The 16,919-nt window shown below is 38.5% G+C and overlaps 1 protein-coding gene across 3 annotated transcripts; it reads left to right on the top strand.

Annotated features, from left to right (window-relative positions):
• Positions 1-676: 676 nt before the first annotated feature.
• On the top strand, positions 677-16,736 carry LOC137297004 (RNA-binding protein 5-like). 3 transcript variants are annotated; one of them, XM_067828944.1, is made up of 23 exons: positions 677-754; positions 1,864-2,215; positions 2,815-2,953; positions 3,167-3,316; positions 3,669-3,735; positions 4,969-5,042; positions 5,881-5,988; positions 6,773-6,833; positions 7,018-7,077; positions 8,112-8,376; positions 8,774-8,807; positions 9,034-9,277; positions 9,939-10,018; positions 10,827-10,908; positions 11,233-11,324; positions 12,285-12,449; positions 12,681-12,839; positions 13,258-13,296; positions 14,401-14,643; positions 14,983-15,036; positions 15,639-15,724; positions 15,917-16,043; positions 16,489-16,736. In XM_067828944.1, exons 2-23 carry the CDS (start codon positions 1,872-1,874, stop codon positions 16,612-16,614), a joined length of 2,799 nt encoding a protein of 932 aa, XP_067685045.1. In that variant the 5' UTR covers positions 677-754; positions 1,864-1,871; the 3' UTR covers positions 16,615-16,736. The 3 variants fall into 3 exon arrangements, with proteins under 3 accessions (XP_067685045.1, XP_067685047.1, XP_067685046.1); XM_067828945.1 differs by having other exon boundaries at positions 682-754; positions 1,867-2,215; XM_067828946.1 differs by lacking the exon at positions 15,917-16,043.
• The last annotated feature ends 183 nt before the right edge of the window (positions 16,737-16,919 follow it).

Genomic DNA, 16,919 nt, shown 5'->3' with positions numbered 1-16,919 from the left:
GGGAGCATTCACATTGTGCATGCAACTCCATATATAATGTTCATACCAAAATCACCATACCATGTGAATGGAATATGTAGTCCCTAAAGGGTGACATGTCTGGACTAGGGAATTGCGGTGGAAACTATTCGGAACCACCAAACTTTAACACTCTGTAAGTTAAAGTAGAAATGTGAGGTAGTTTCTGGCCATGAGGCATAGACCAGTTAAAAGAGCATCTGTTCCGAGCGTGAAAAACGTGAAAGGTTGTTCTAGACCAATTACCCAGGACTGGTTCTTGCTTGGGTTATTGTTCTTTCTTATGACAAAGATGAAAAAATACTTTTGCGGCAGTCAGTAAAAATGATGAGAATTAACGGCGCCGACGGTTGTCAAAGCCTTGAGGTGAGGCCATCGGTTGAAGATTGCTGCATTCACACGCCACGTAATGTGTGAAACTCTTCTGATGAAGTCGCGATATTACTGAATGTCGCGTAAAACTAAACTCATCAAGGAGTTTTTTTTAATCATTTGGTCCGGCAAAGCTGGTTTTATATCGTTATCACTCAGCGGGTCCATCTTTCTAATACACCCACTGGTAAAAGATAGTTCGTCAACTTGTGAGAAATATATACAGGATATGATGAGACTAATTCTAGTCCGTTAATTTTCTGTTCCGCAATGCAGAATTTTCATTACATTACCCACAATGCTAATGTAGGCCGCCATTTTGGTGTTTGATGCAGTTTGCTTACAAAGACGTCTGACCTGTCAGGTAATAATAGTATTTGTGGTCTGCTCCTAGGAACCAATACCCAAGATCCCCATTCCTCATATTTGCTTCGTTGAGAAATCGACACCAAGTTTTGACAATGAAATTGCAAAATGACATTTTCCACTACACGCTCGAACACGATCTTAACTTTGAATGTCAGAATAACTGCTCACTGTGATATTTTGCATTACATTAAATCTGTGGAAACACAATATCTTTTTTAGAATACGTGTAAATCGAAAGCCAAACTTCAATGCATCAAACAGCCACCCTGATCCCACTGCAGCCCGAAAGCACATCGAAAGCACAGCGTACTTGCCGTAGCTGTCACATTCATGAACACTCCGTTGTTTACAGTGCGTAGATTTACACAAAAGTAATGATTTTCCAATAAGTTCCGCGAAATAAGTAGCCGAAAGCAGTTTATTAGGTGCGCAGTATGTAGTAGTTACCAGTAGTCAGGTAATGCCATGTGTCGTTCATATTTCAATTTTACATTTATCAGCGTGAAGGAAGGAAACCTTTTACTCAATCATGTCAATGGACAACGCTTGCAGTGCGATTTCGTTTTCAATTCGTTTTATCTGTATGTCATGGAGTTCAAAAGCAATGGCAAGAATGCATTACACAATACAATACGCAATACATCCTCTAGAAATTATTGTTAGGTTTTGTTAATAATTCTAGTATATGTCAATTTAGAAATATTATTTGGGATTGGGGAATGGGATGAATTCTTAACAGTCTATTTCCATGGCCCTTGGGCTCTTTGTAACGGCACATTTCCTCTGTTTTTTTCTTCAGTGTTAGTTTAGATTTATCTTAAGGTGAAATATTGGTAGCTACTTACTTTCAAAGAACAGTCCTTCATACTGTTCTCTGGATCAAAAGTAGCAGGTGGCGGACAAGGTCTTTTGCTTTGCCCTTCTTGGAAAGGAAGATTACAGTGTCTTTCTCCACTATCCCCCTGTAGTGATGCTGGTCATCTAGTGTCATCCTAATATAGCAAGTGTATGATGGTATTATTTTATAAAAAAAACTGTCAAAACATATTGATTAAAAAATACCATGATCTCACAAAAACATATAATGATTGGTATATTTTTCAGCAGACGAGATGGCAGACACATATAACAGTTATCAACCTGACTACAGCTTTGACAACGGACATTATGATGATGGTCAGGGAGAAAGCCATTCTCAGGTTGGAGATTTTGACAGTGGTATAGACATGAGAGGAGTCGACTATGGTAGAGACACAAGAGGAAGGGAGCTTGATTATGGTCGAGATAATGGCAGAGGCAGTGATTATATCTATGATGGAGGTCGAGGTGGAGGTGATCGCGGTGGAGGCTACAGCAGGGATGGAATGAGAGGAGATATCACAGACAGCAACAGATTCAGTGATGGTTATGATGACAACAGAGGTTCCAGCAGAGACCGTGAAAGAGAAAGAGAGAGGTAAATTAGGAAAGCTCATAGATAGTGTATGGCACCTGATATATGTATATATTTTAGTCTTTTTTTTTTCATTTGAAACAGACATTTCAGAGTCATGTTCAATCATGTAGGTGATATTTACATTATAGACATCATTTCACAATTCTTTCGTATTAGCATGATTACTATAGTATCTGTTATTATTATCCCCCACAGTGCATTTTGCTGGGGGTATTAAAATGCACCCCGTCTGTCCATGCACATTTATCTTTTCCAGAGCAGAACTCTAAAACCATTCAATGTTTCTTCACCAAACTTGACACATAGATTGGTCTAGTGGTGTACTGGTGCCTTTTGATAGTTTTGGAATTCTGATTAAATATTTTTGGTGTTTCCATGGCAACAAGTTTGACTTTGAAAACGGAGGCAATGCAGGGGATATTGATGACTGTGTCTTCTTGTGATAATCTTGTTGTGAGCAGTGGACTAGCTATTTATCTGCTGTATACAAAATATTCCTTTGTACACATGCAAAGATGTTTCATGCAAAAACAGATCTTAGACTGATCCATTGCACCTAACAAAATTTAGAATGAAATTCATTGACCTGCTAATCTTAGATCAAGACGAGACAGAGATGGACGTCGCGAGCGGAGACATCCTCGAGATCGTGACCATGAAAGAAGTCGAGATCGCAGAGAGCGACGTGAAAGAGACAGAAGCCCATCAAGTAGATATGATGACAGCTACAGCTTAGATGTAAGTATTAATGTGATTGTTTCTGATGATCAGATGATAGGAAATTGTTTCATACCAACTAAACAGATGAACACAAATACTGCATCATTTAAATGCTGTTTTCTTAAAGTAATCTTCTTTTATCTTACCTCATTGATTATGTTTTATTCATATGTTTTTTCTGTTACTGTTATTAGATGAATTAAGTTTGTTTTTTTATATATATTTTTTCAGGGCAGTGAAGGAGATAGCCAGAGTTACCGTGACAGGGAACGTGATGCAAGGGACTTGAGAGAGGACCGAGGTGGAGAAAAATGGATGACAGACACTCCCACTAACACAGTGCTGCTTCGTGGATTACCACCCCAGGTTGATGAGAAAGATGTGAGTATCTGCTGTGTTGGATGATATGTTGCCCCCACTTAGTTCACTGAATGTGTGAAGCCCATTTCTGTTGTCCCATGCCATTAAATTGTTGGAATACTGCTCAGTGTGGCCTGAAATTAAATTCTCTCATTGAGGATGTTCTTTTGTTTACAGTGTTCCTTGTGTTTGTCCTGTTTACTTGTGTAAAAGTACATTTGTAAGTCTAATTAATCAATTCCAAACATTTTTGTATGTTTTACGAATTTTTGTTATGAAAGAAGGGTAAAATTATGTGAAGATGACTTCACTGTGAAGTATATTTATTGCTCAGACACAAGGAATTTCAAACCCTGAATATTATTTGTTCCAGATTCGAGCTGAGCTGATGATGTTCGGTGCCCCTGTTAAGGATGTGAGGCTTATGCGTAGAAGCACAGGTGAGAGCATGGTCTAAGATGACTAGTTTCTTTTCTTATACATGAAATGTGTGGGTGCCGTGATATGGAAGGAATGGGAATGGTACTATGGGACTGTCGCATGACTCACTGGGGACTCTGAAGTTAACTATGTGGTTGTTAAAAAGTCTGTCTTTTCACTATTGCAATGTGTTCTGTAGTGGTAATGGAACTCTTTTCATGTTGTATTGGTAATATGTATCATTTTTCTCAGACTTGTAACATGTACATGTCGAAGGGATGCCAACCATCATCATTTTCACATAATAGGACACCGATTCTACAAATAAATTATAACACATTTTCTTCCCAAAATAACAATATTCGTTTTTCACTGATGTATTCTTCACATGTGGATATCTTTGAAAAGAAAATGCAGTGGTGACATCACTGACATGACACATTCTTCAGTGGTATTGCTGACAATTGAGGGAAATGCTTTCAATTCAAATTAGAATATCCATTACTTGGTGGTAAAGGGATCCTTAATGGTTGCCACATTTAAACACTCTGAAGTCTTTTCATTGTGCAAAATTATGTGGGTGTTGACAAGGTATTAATTGCATGTTCACCAGTTTTACTCTGGAGCTCTACCCATGAAGTTCCACATTAGAATTGATTTTCACCAACCCATGCTGTTTATAAGCGGCAATTGACAGGATAGGGTGTTCAGATTCACTGACTTGGTGAACTCCAGTTATAATACTCAAACTGCATAGATTGTCACCTAATTGTGCTGTTGATCACTGGTCTCAGATTATATACTGGCCGCAGCCATATAGCTGGAAGATTGCTGTGTGGCATTGAACAACCAAGAAAAAAACTTTAGAATTCTACATTGACTTTCTGATTAAATATGGTTGGCATCTCTGCACATTTTTTGTTGGTTACATTATTTAATTGACTGTGTATATCAATGTTATCAGATGTCATAAGCATGATAAGTATTTCAGGAGTTCTCTGTTAGATAATATGTGATAGAGCTTATGGTCAGGTTATCATGCAGTAAAGAAATCACATGGCCACTGTCGGTAAGTATTTCTGCAGAAAGTGCAGCTGTTATCGATTTGCATATCTTCAGAGCATCCTCAGTGAGTATGAGTCGACACTGTTTGGGAAGGCATGTGAGACAAGGGTTGTTAGCTGGTGGTTTGTGCCATCATCAACTTTTCTCCCTACACATTTAACTGACAAACGTTCTAAATACTTGCACAGGTGCCTCCCGTGGCTTTGCATTTGTGGAGTTTCAGAACGTAACAGACGCCCAACGTTGGATGGATCAGAAACAGGTTTAACCACATCTAAGATTTACCTCAGCGGTACAGTAGTTGAAAAAATCAGTCCCAGTGGACTTGATTTGACATAGAAATTGTTCATGCACACACTCACACACAACATGCTTGCAGGTTTGGTGGTTGTCAACTGCCTTGCTTGCAAGGAGACATTTTCTAGGCTTGCTTCATTCCCTCATTAATTGGTAATCTAAGTCAAGATCAGTTTGATATAAATCACGATCTATGGACGCTTGCAAATTGCCCACAAAGTTTCCCTTTACTACAGAAATGTGTGTTGTCATCTTTAATCTATGCTGTATCTGGACATTGCTATGATCTATTATCACATGAACTGTGTTGATTTGCAATTTAATGAAAAGGCAATCTATTTTGTTGAATGTTAATTTGAGGATTAGCTCTCGAAAGAAAACTGGGGCATTTGAAGAAAATCAACAGTGGATTTCTGTCTTCTTTATTTCTGTTTTCTTTCTTGAGCTGGTTGTTCCCCTGTATATCTCTTGTGATGACTTTATTGTACATGTGTCTTGTTTACAAATATACTTTCTTATGATTGTCACTTCAAATGAAATGCACTCCTAATGATGATGCATCCATGATTTTAATGTTATTGATATTGTAAATTGAACATGCTAGAATGATATTGTTGACATGTGGGTATAAGGAAGAACGCCAGTGGTATACTGGCTAGTGGCACTGTGTCAAGCAGACAGCGCATACTACAAGCAACAGGCTTGGTCAGGATGACAGGCAGACAATCTCATGGCTTCCTTTCATGGGCTGGGTGTATTCTGTTCCTTTACATGGACTATAACATGTGCTTCTTCCTTGCCAGGGAGCGCTGAACATGCTGAATCAGTACCATGTGAGCATGCACTACAGTACGCCACGAGTTGGCCCAGAGAAGTTTGTGCAGCATAAAACAGACTGGACCTGTAGCAAGGTAAGAGGACAGAGCTGTGTTTATGTAATAGAGAACTTGTGAAATTATGGAGTCATTCAATTCCATGTAAACCATGTTATTGTTTACTTAGAATTCCACTACAGTTTCGAGTTTGTCATACCCCTGCTCATTGCCAGAGCTGCAATCATTTTAGACATGAACATTAAGTTGGCCTGCTGGGCTATAACTGGATTATTGCTCAAAGCAGATACCAAATGCAAATCACTCCAGAGCCTTGAATCACCACCAAATGTTATTCTCAGGCGAAACTGCAAGAACAGTAGCATGGTGTCTTCAAAATGGTTTAAGCCTGTTGATTTCTGAGCCAAAGATGATACTTCCCTTTGACAAGTATGTCATTGAGCACATATTTCAGCACCATGAAATTCACTGTTACAGTCTATTTTGACGGAAAGGCAAGACTCGCTTTGTAAATAGTGTTGGAGTCAAGAGTAGAATGATACACGATTATGGTCCTAACAGAAGCCATATGTACGGATGTCAGCTCACTGTGGTTAACACGTTTCGGAGTGTTTCACCTGATGAAGGAGCAAGCATATGTCGTGAAATGTTCTGCTTGATGAAGGAGCAGGCATACTCTCTGAAACGTTGCATTATCCACAATAAAGAAGTTGACATCCATAAATTTGGCTTTTCTTATGCTTTCCACTTCAAAATGCCCCTCAAAGATTTGATTACGTTCCTATATTGATGCACTGTCGGTGATGTGCCACGTATGCAGATGAGGATTGTCTGTGATGGTTTACACTTTACTTATTTCCAGTGTGGTGTTCATAACTTCAAGAGAAGAGATTACTGTTTCAAGTGCAATATTTCCAGAGATGGTAAGATTTTACTGAATCATATGTTTTCAGTATTTTTAGGCTCTATAGGACATCAAAACCTGTTTCCTGTTAACTAAACCCTAAAGAAAACAACAGAGAAGTCTATGTTGGGGAATGCGTACAGGTCCCTGGATTATATTCACAGCAATGTTAAGACTCTATCTGTATATCCATCATGTTTCAGAATCTGACAAGACAAAAGACGGAGATGGCTTTGACCAAGTAGGAACTAATCCGTGCAATAGTAAGTTACAACAACATTTAGTTCTGTTGTCTACATCAACAATATAGTATCTATGTGTTTTTTATGGGTAAGTTATTTTGGTTCTGAGGCTGGGAATCAGTGGGATTGTGCATTCAACAATTAGAGGTATTAAGATATTGGCAGCAACAGTTCATATTCATACAGGGAAGAAGTTGCAGAAATGATGTGTATATTTTGTCTTGTGCGTTGATACATGTGAGAGTTAGCATGGGACATAACTCAGGCTAGTATCGTGACCAAAGGCACTTTATTCTGAGACAAGTCAAATAGTACCCCTCTCGTCAGAACAACTTTGAACAGGAACAATAACTCTATTCCTGTTTGGTTCAGGTACTTAATAGAGACTAATATCACTGAAGTACTCATACAGTGTATTGCTGTTTTTGTTTTTGCTTATCAATTTCAGGGGCGGTGGGGTAGCCTAGTGGTTAAAGCGTTTGCTCGTCACGCCGAAGACCCGGGTTCGATTCCCCACATGGGTACAACGTGTGAGGCCCATTTTCTGGTGTCCCCCGCCGTGATATCGCTGGAATATTGCTAAAAGCGGCGTAAAACCAAACTCACTCAATCACTCACACGCTTATCAATTTCAAAGAATTACACCACCTTGATACACTTAAAAGGAGAAAAGATTTGTTAAAGACATATTCTGACATAATTATTGCCACAAGTTATTGCCACGAGCCTTCTTGGAGGTTATGGAAAGGGGTGAGTGGTGGCGAATGATCTGGACAGAGTTGGTCCCAGTGTAGACAAGACATTCAGTTGTATGTCTGTATGTATTGTAAATGTAAGGATGAGTGAACTTGATCATACTTTACTGGAGGATTATTATTGGACTGATGTACATAACAGATGTAAATCTGAAAATGTGTTTGTGGGTTATTTTACTGTTTGAAATGAACCAAGATTAAAACTGTAATGTGTTCCATGATGTTGCAAAGTATTTGCCATATGCTCCAATGTAAGTATTTCATTTGACTCTATGTAATCAAGTCCATGTTTTTCCACAGCTCTTATATTTCGAGGTCTTGATGCTCTTACAACAGAAGAGTCCCTTGATGTAGCATTACGATTACAAACAAATCTCCAGTCTAAGAATGTGCGCATCATTCGAGATCCAGTCACAAACACATCCAGGGGGTACGGGTTCTGCGAGATGAATTCCATTCAGGAATCTACACAAGTTATAGATTTCCTGACTCGAAACAACGTTCCGTTGGAAGTAGATGGCAAACAAGTTCTCACATCGTATGCAAAGAACACTTTCTCCACTGTGTGAGTATATATGATAGAAACACAAGTGTAGGATGACAAGTTCAGATCCTGATTGTTTGGTACAATATCCATGGTCAAAGCTGTAAACATTTAACTGTTTTCCCACATGAATTACTTTCTTCCCACTTCAGGCTAATGTGGTGAAATAACTGATCAGATACTGCTTTACCAAACTCATCACATGATCATATTGTATTAGATATGTGTCTAACAAACATTTCAAACTTGCCACTCAAGCAATCATTTGTAAGTGATTTTGCTTTGAACAATATGTATGATTATATGTATTTGTGTATTTTATGTATGAGGTTTTGTAAAGGGTATGTTTGGAAGCTAAATTTCTTCTTGTTTATGTGTATTTTTGAAGTTGAGTTGATGTTAGTGCCCTTTCTTTCAGAATGGCAACTTTAAACAGTACACCTCAAAATCCAGTAAGTTGAAACTGACCAACTGAAAACTAAATAGCAAACTGAATTTTCTGTTGCGCTTTATGTTACAAATGTTTCATAATGCTTCAATGTCAGGTCATCACAGTTTTTATTTTGAGTACTACCATCTCGGTATCTCTACCATGTCAATAATGTTCTGTGAGTATATGTAGTATAAATCCACATGCAGTATTTGTCCATTAAAATCCAACTGTCCTGTATGGTGTAGGCATGGGACTATAACAGTCAACAAGTGGCTGGAGCTGGGCAATCAGGTAGCGAGTACTACAACCAGCTGTACCAGGCTGGAGTCACAACCACCACGGCCCCGACAACAACGGTCCCAGCGTCAGGAACCCCAGGGGAATTTGATCAAACCTACTATGATCAGGCAACAGGACAGTACTATGATACTCAGAGCTATGAGTACTCCCAGTATTACAGTCAGTATGGACAGTCACAGACCTTACAGAGTGAGTGCCTGATTATTAGAATCATTCATCAGCATCATATTTAAATGAAAAAAACTGAGCAGTTCTTAGCTCTCATCTGTGAGTTTCTGCAGTCAGTAACCCATACTTGCCATAAGAAGCGATAAAGGGATTTGGGTGGTCGAGTTCACTGACTTCGATGACACTTGTAGTTTTTCTTAACTGCGAGATCAATGCTCATGATGTTAATCACTGGATTGTCTGGTCCAGACTTGATTATTTGCGAACAGCCACCATATTGCTGGAATATTGGTGAGAGCAGTGTAAAACTCACTCACTATGACTTTTTGAATGAGAATTCAGCCTAGTTCAGGGCAAAACTGCACTATTTTGCACTGTACATTTGGGTAAGGCAAACTGTTTTTCTTAGTCAGCAGTTGCTGGATTACTATCCCATTATCCCAGTTTGTGAAATTTAACTTGTAGGATTCAGATAATGCCAACACCAGTATTCACTGATACACAAATCTTTTCAAGTGTCTTTCTTGTAATACTATCATTTCAAGTTATGGAGAAGACAACATAAGTTGACTTTCTCTGTATTTTTATGTGGTTGGGATTGCCCTCACAATTCAGTTTCTTAGTAATAGTGTTTTGTGTCTAACGATACAAATGATTGCATGTATTTTTTTTAATTCTCCAGCGGACTCTACAAATGCAGCCGCAGCAGTTGCCCAGGCTGCCATTGCTCAAGCCAATGCTGCCAAAAACTACAACAAACAGGTATTTTTTCAACGTGGGCATGGCTGCCAAATGTCCTGCACTTTTCATGTTGTGAGGGTATTATTAAGATTTAAATGAAAATAATGGGTAAATAGTGGCTTTCTAGCAAAGAAATGCTCATACCTTGATAAAATTATTTGATTTCTTGACTTTTTAGAAAAAGAAGTAAATGTTATTGAAATGATGACATGAAAACCAAAGATACCAAATTTTTAGATCGCATTATGGAACTGAACCAAACTACTGGTGTTATACTAATACCATAGTATGTCGTTTCACCTCTGATGGCCTATTAACTACACATCAACTTTGTGGACGAGCTGTGGTGTTGTTTTGTTTATTTTGGATTTGGTTTGGTTTGTTTCGCTATTTAATGCCACACTCCGCAATATTCGAGCTATATGGCATTGGTCTGTACATAATCAATTCAGGACCAGGCAGTCCAGTGATCAACAGCATAAGTATTGTTGTTCACAAATGGGATATTATGACATATGTCAAGCAAGTCAGTGAGCCTGACCATGCAATCCCAATAGTCACCTCTTGTGACGAGCCTGGGTTTCTGGGTTTCTGCCCAATTCTAATCCAGATCGTCGTGGGTCTGTTTGTATTTGAAGTCGCAGTAGTTGAAATATAAAACTAAGCATCAGAAACCTTAGTTATTCACTGGATTTCTGAATGACGTGCACTGGATAGTGCTGCATAGGTTTCATATTCTGATGAAAATGTCTACGTTGTGAACACAATGCAGTTTTATGCTCTATATCTAAAACTTTAGTTACAATTGTACTTGGTAAATTTCTTCCAGACTCCAGGTTCTAAGAAAGCTGAGCCAGTAGTTGAACAGCCAGCCACACCGTCTACTAAAAACAAGGAAGTCCTAGCATATCGTAAGAAACAAGTCCTTGCATAACCATCTCTCTTGTACCCTTAACAATTCCATCTTGTTGCAATTTATGTACATTACCATTATCATATGGTGATTTAAGAGTAGTCCAGTGGAAGGCAAAGGTTTGTTTGCAAATTTGGAATAGATGAACTCCTAGGGTTTATGCACTGATCCATGTTGTTCTTTTTAATCCAACTGAGAATAAATGCTTTGCATTGGTAGTGATAACTGTGTATGTCACAGATCGACCTTCTGAAGAATGCACAAGAATGCGCTTGCACAAGTTCTGTATATTCCCTGAACGTTGTGTTCCATCCCATTACAGCGGCTCCAGATGTCTCCACGTACCAGTTTGATAAGACTTCAGGATACTATTACGATCCATCAACAGGCCTCTACTATGATGCCAATTCACAGGTATTTATCTGATGTATTCATCAACAAATGATATGCTTATGTGCTGGATGAATTGCAGGATATCGAAAAATTCTTTCTGTTATTGATGGATTTTAACCCAAACTGGTATGACCTTTATTATCTAATGTAGTCGTTTTAACATGTGTTTATCATGTTATTTGGAGGGTTTGAAACATGTTTCCATTCTGTGCCAAAGATGTTTTGATATGTTGTGAACAGGGGTTCAAAATCACATTGTCCGTTTCCCAGGACAAGTCAGTTTTATTTTGGGCAATCAAATATTGGTCTCTTACTTGTCCGTGGACTACTAGATGATTTCCACCTTTCGTTTCATACTGTAACTGGGATATCATGTCATATCTGCTCATACTGTAGCGATTAAAATTTCACAATAATGATAAAGTAGAGCTAATATTGTTATTTGAAATTATCACTCTTCGAAAGTTCAGTAAACATTAACATCAAACATTGTGTCATAAAATCAGGACAAGTAACTTTCTTGACAGTGGCTTTATGAAAAAGAACTGAATTTGAGAATAGTTACTCCTTATGTATGGGATGTTGTGCTTACCAACCTGAAAGATAGCCAGTCATTATAAGACTGATCTGAAAGACAGGCCTGATCCACAAAATAATAGTGGTGTTCCGATTAATTGATTTAATCCATGATTAATCGGTAGGAAATAGAAATCAAGGCATTGTGGCTTACTTTCCCACTTCCCTTGGATGTCACATGTCATCGTATCCCATTGCACAAACTGATCATTGGGTGTCTAGTCGATTATTTACAGACCACAACTATATAGCTGGAATATTGTTAAGTGTGGCGTAAAACCCACTCACATGTACAGAATGTGAGGAGAAAGACTTTTGGCACAATCTGCATGATTCAGTTCCCTTAATGGTTCTCCTGGTTTTCATGGTTAGTGACTCTCACTGTATGACATTTCTCCATTTCAGTACTTCTATAACCCTCAAACCCAGCAGTTCATGTACTGGGATGCTGAGAAGTCCACATATCTCCCGGCACCCACACAAACAGACCCCAACGGTGATAGTGGTGAAGACAAGAAAGATAAAAAGGACAAGAAGGAAAAAGTCAAGATTGCCAAGAAAATAGCTAAGGTGTGCAAACGTCGCTCTTTGTGTCAAGATTCAGGACTGTGATAAGGAATACCATGTGACCAATTTTTTTATTAATTTTTTTCATGTACAGTTTTCTTGATTGATGTGATTACTAAATTTTATTATCATTGCAACAAAAAAAAACATGAAATTTTAAAGAATGGCCATCAGTGTGAGGCAAGTAATTTCATGTGTAGCCATCTGTTTGAAGCATTTTGTCTGTCTGTCCAGGACATGGAGAAATGGGCCAAATCTCTGAATGCTCAGAAGGAGATGATGAAGGAGGGAACAAGGAAAATCACAATTAACACTGGTGGCATTGGAGGTTACAGGAAGGAAGAGCGAGAGTCTGCCACAGCAGATGCAGGATTTGCCATCCTGGAGAAAACTGTACGTTCTAAGATATATCCTTTATGCTTATAATCCTGTGTTCAGTATCTGTTGCCCCTTGAAGATTTGGGTTGCAGTTGGTTTTTATGTACTCATAAGATCGGCTAACTGTTTGGACAACCTTTGTATCCCAATTGCTTAGAATGATGTTCATGCTGTTGATCACTGGATGGTCTGGTCCAGACTCAACTATTCCCAAACCACTGCATTAAGCTGCAACATTGCTGAGTGCTTCATGAAAGGAACAGTATCTTATGATGCATGTGTATCTTGGTGTTTTGACGATTATGTTTATACATGGGCACCATGTATGGAGAAACTATTTAGACATTGAGAGAAAATGTATCAACTTTCAAGACACTTCAGTGCATGTAGTGATTGTAGGTCTCATTTCTCTAATATTCCTTCCTCTTTACAGAAGGGCGAGGACAAGAAGTTAATGCCTCCACCACCACTGGTAAGACAACGTAGTCTTAAAGGTCACATGCAATGTAAAACTTAACTTAGCAGATTCTTATACCTTTTGGTATGCATTACTGAAACAAATCATCAAAAATGCCAATTCACCCTACAAAGTTGAAAATAAAAGTGTGATGAAAAAAAGCCCGAGTTCAAAAGGTTCACTAATTTCCCCCAGCGCCGTGGTAAATACTGGTTTCAACAGCTACGCTGCACTGCACTGCACTCATAACGTTGGTTGTGTACATAAACAAGTAAATAATCTACTCATTCTTTAAAAATAACAAACATATTGATTGTGATAAGCAGACTCTGTCAGAGAAAACACAATGTTTGGTTTATTGACATCTATGTCGGTCTGCCTGTATGCTGATGACAGTAGGCAATGCACAACTTCAATTACTGACCATTTGCAATTTAAAATCAACACCTATCTGGCTTACAAGCCATAAACAAAGCGCCGGCTAAGCTTATCGGCCAATGAACCAGTGGCCAATGAGAAAGTCTCGTTACACTTCACTGCACACCCAGCAGTACTGACTGGGTTCAGTATCACGGCTGCTTCGTTTCGAGGGAGGTGAATCCAAGTACAAAATATTGCACATTTGATTTGCAATTATACACTCATAATTCTGTTTATTTGTTACTTCACAACCAACAATATATTTTATAAATCATGAACAAGTGATAACTGTGTTTTACTTGCGTTTGAATGTTTGGTTGCATGTGACCTTTAAGTAGAATACTTGTCTTATTCAAGCAGCTTGTGCTTTTGATAGCCCTTATAAATTATTCATTTTTAAACTTTGATCTGTCTTATGGCTTAGTTTGAAGTCAAAGTTCACAGGACAGGAACTGATGTTGCTGGCAGCAAATTTACCTTTTAGTGTCAACTCCTTACAATTAATTGTCTAAGGAGAGCCCAGTAATTATTCATGGTTTGTCTCAAGGATATTCACAATCTCTCATGTTTGAAATCCATCATGACCAAAAATGTGTGTTATTTAATCATATTTTAGCAGTGAAACTGTTATTCAAATGATGGAAGTGTCTACAAGACTTAGAGCCTTCCACTGTACTTTGATTCTGTTTTCTTTCTCAGCTGGGTGGTGGTGTGAAGGTGGCTATACCTCCCCCAGGGAGCAAGCCGGGGCTGGTGGCATCCTATGGTGGAGACAGTGACGAGGAGGAGGATGACGACAGTCAGAGTGCGGCAATGTCTTCAGGTCGTCTAGACGAGACTAAGTTGGTGGACTGGGGCAAGCTAGCCTGCCTGTTGTGCAAGAGACAGTTCCAGTCAAAAGAGATCCTGACAAAACACATGCAATTCTCAGACTTACACAAGGTGGGAACTGGGAGCTTTTGGAACCTGTTTTATGAATTGTCTCCATTGTCATAAATGAAGGAATATCCTATGCATTTAGGATCATTACTTGGTTAAATTGTACATATATGAAGTATTTACATATTGATTTATTACTTCATATATTTTGGAATTTGAAGTATCTGCAAGTGATGATGTGTATAATACATAATCAGTAGAAAATTCTTAATAACTCAGAGGTTTGTCAAGATCAGAATAAATCATTCAGTCAGAATTGTGTAGTTGAAGCGTTAAACCTGTTTTAATGTGCTCTATGTGTTGAATAACTAAAATATATGCTTAACTCACAATTTTTGACAGCAAAATCTAGAATCTCTACAAAGAAGCAAAGGAGGAAGTGAAGAAAAGAAAGAGGTAAGCAGACAGTTTGAGGTGAAGTCTTTAAGCTATTTAATCTCCATTCAAGTTATTTTCTGTTAAGTACTATATGGCATTTGTTTGGATTTGTTTGGGCATTTTCACTCACTGGATTGTCTTGTCTTAATAATTTACAGACCGATTATTACCAAGAATGACCAAAATCATACTTTTGTGTGAATATATGGATTATTTGTTTCCTTTGCTTCAAGCCAATGATTGCACATGGACAGCTACTTTTCATTATCCATCTTCATGCCTGCATGGATATATTGGTCTCCAGAACTAGTGTGTGTATGGATTTGTGCCAATTTGATTTGGAGGTGTATGCATTCCCTATTTTGAAGTCATGAGAAGAGTTTGATGAAGTTTACTGTTAGAACATATCTCCAGAACCACTGCATGGTTTTATCAAAAGTGGAAATTAACAGCACTCATTTTATATTCTTTGTACTCTATAGGTTAATTCCTATAGGCTGTACAAGTGAGAAAATATACTACCAATACAGGGGAAGTACAATACATTGTCACATTATATCTGTTTGCATGCCACTGTTGAACTAATATGCCACTCTGCTATAACTCATGACCTGTTTCAGTATCGAGACAGAGCGAAGGAGAGACGTCAGAAATATGGTGCTCCTCAACCACCAGAACCTAGAAACCGTTATCAGCCACCTGCAGTGTAAGTTCACACCAGCATTGTCCAGGAGACGACATTTATAATGAATCAAAACTTGACAATGTGTGGTCACTATACAAAGGAAAGTCATCTCATGTTGATGGGTGACTGTCAGAGAAGAAGGTATGGGTGAAATGTTTGTTGGTGATGAATCTCTGCCAGTCCTGCAGTCAAAGTTGGTGTTGGTTGTTACAGTTATGAAGAGCCAACCAAGGCAGGGCTTGGCGGTGAAAACATCGGCAATAAACTCATGCAGAAGATGGGATGGTCAGAGGGCATGGGGCTTGGCAAGAAATCCCAGGGCATTGTCGACCCCATTCAGGTCAGACTGTGTGTGTAACTGGTGGGATGGAAGCGTTTTATCTTTTCCCTTGTCTGCTCTATTGTCACGAAAAATGTCTCTGACTTTTGTCATAAAAATTACCTTGAATATTTTGTGAAGACCATATTGTCTTGTCTGAAATCAGTTCCTATTTCATGGATGATGTTTACTCTTCTGCTACTAAAGTCAGATTCATTATAATAACCAATTGTTGATGTTAAATACTATACATCAAATGAATAAAGTAAGGAGACTATGGTGTTATTTGTTCTCCATGAAATGGGAATTCTGTCAGATGATTCTGTGAATAGTTCTATTTTAGGAGACTGTTCTTGTGTTGACATTGATAATCCAAAGACTGGTAAGGAGATACAGTACGGACTGTGCCATGTTTAGTGAATTTGAATGCTATATATGATCATACATGATGGGTTTTTTTCTTCAGGCTAAGCGGCGGGTTCAGAACACAGGTCTAGGACTCAGTGGTTCCAATGTTTTGTCAGAAGTTGGAGACTCGTACAAAGATGCTGTCAAGAAAACCTTCTTCGCTCGATACAATGAACAGGATTAACTGTGGAAAAACACAATTGTATATTTTGTAAATCTTGTACAGTGTACATATGTTCCAGATTCAATCATGTCTACACCATTCATCACAATGTACTTACCATGGCATAAAATATGAAACTTTTATGCCTTGTTTTGTTGTCAGCAACAGGATTTTGTCCACCATTACAGTGACTTGACTCCTGGGAGTTTTTTGGGCTTTGGACTTTGGGCTTTGGGCCTTGACCCACAAATGTAGAATGTGGTGTCTTCTGAGGCATAAGACTTTGGTCCAACTATGCCTCTGTTCATCCAGCTGAACATGGGTAC

Source organism: Haliotis asinina, chromosome 9, assembly GCF_037392515.1.
Source record: "Haliotis asinina isolate JCU_RB_2024 chromosome 9, JCU_Hal_asi_v2, whole genome shotgun sequence".
NCBI lineage: Eukaryota > Metazoa > Mollusca > Gastropoda > Lepetellida > Haliotidae > Haliotis > Haliotis asinina.
Note: the sequence above shows the minus strand (reverse complement) of the source record. Positions and strands in the feature narration are given on the sequence as shown.

Bases quoted from the DNA above. Each gene is read 5' to 3' on its own strand.
- LOC137297004 (XM_067828944.1), top strand. From the start codon at position 1,872: ATGGCAGACACATATAACAGTTATCAACCTGACTACAGCTTTGACAAC. The intron at 8,808-9,033 runs GTAAGTTGAAAC...TGTATGGTGTAG, and splicing joins ACAGTACACCTCAAAATCCA to GCATGGGACTATAACAGTCA. The intron at 9,278-9,938 runs GTGAGTGCCTGA...TTAATTCTCCAG, and splicing joins ACAGTCACAGACCTTACAGA to CGGACTCTACAAATGCAGCC.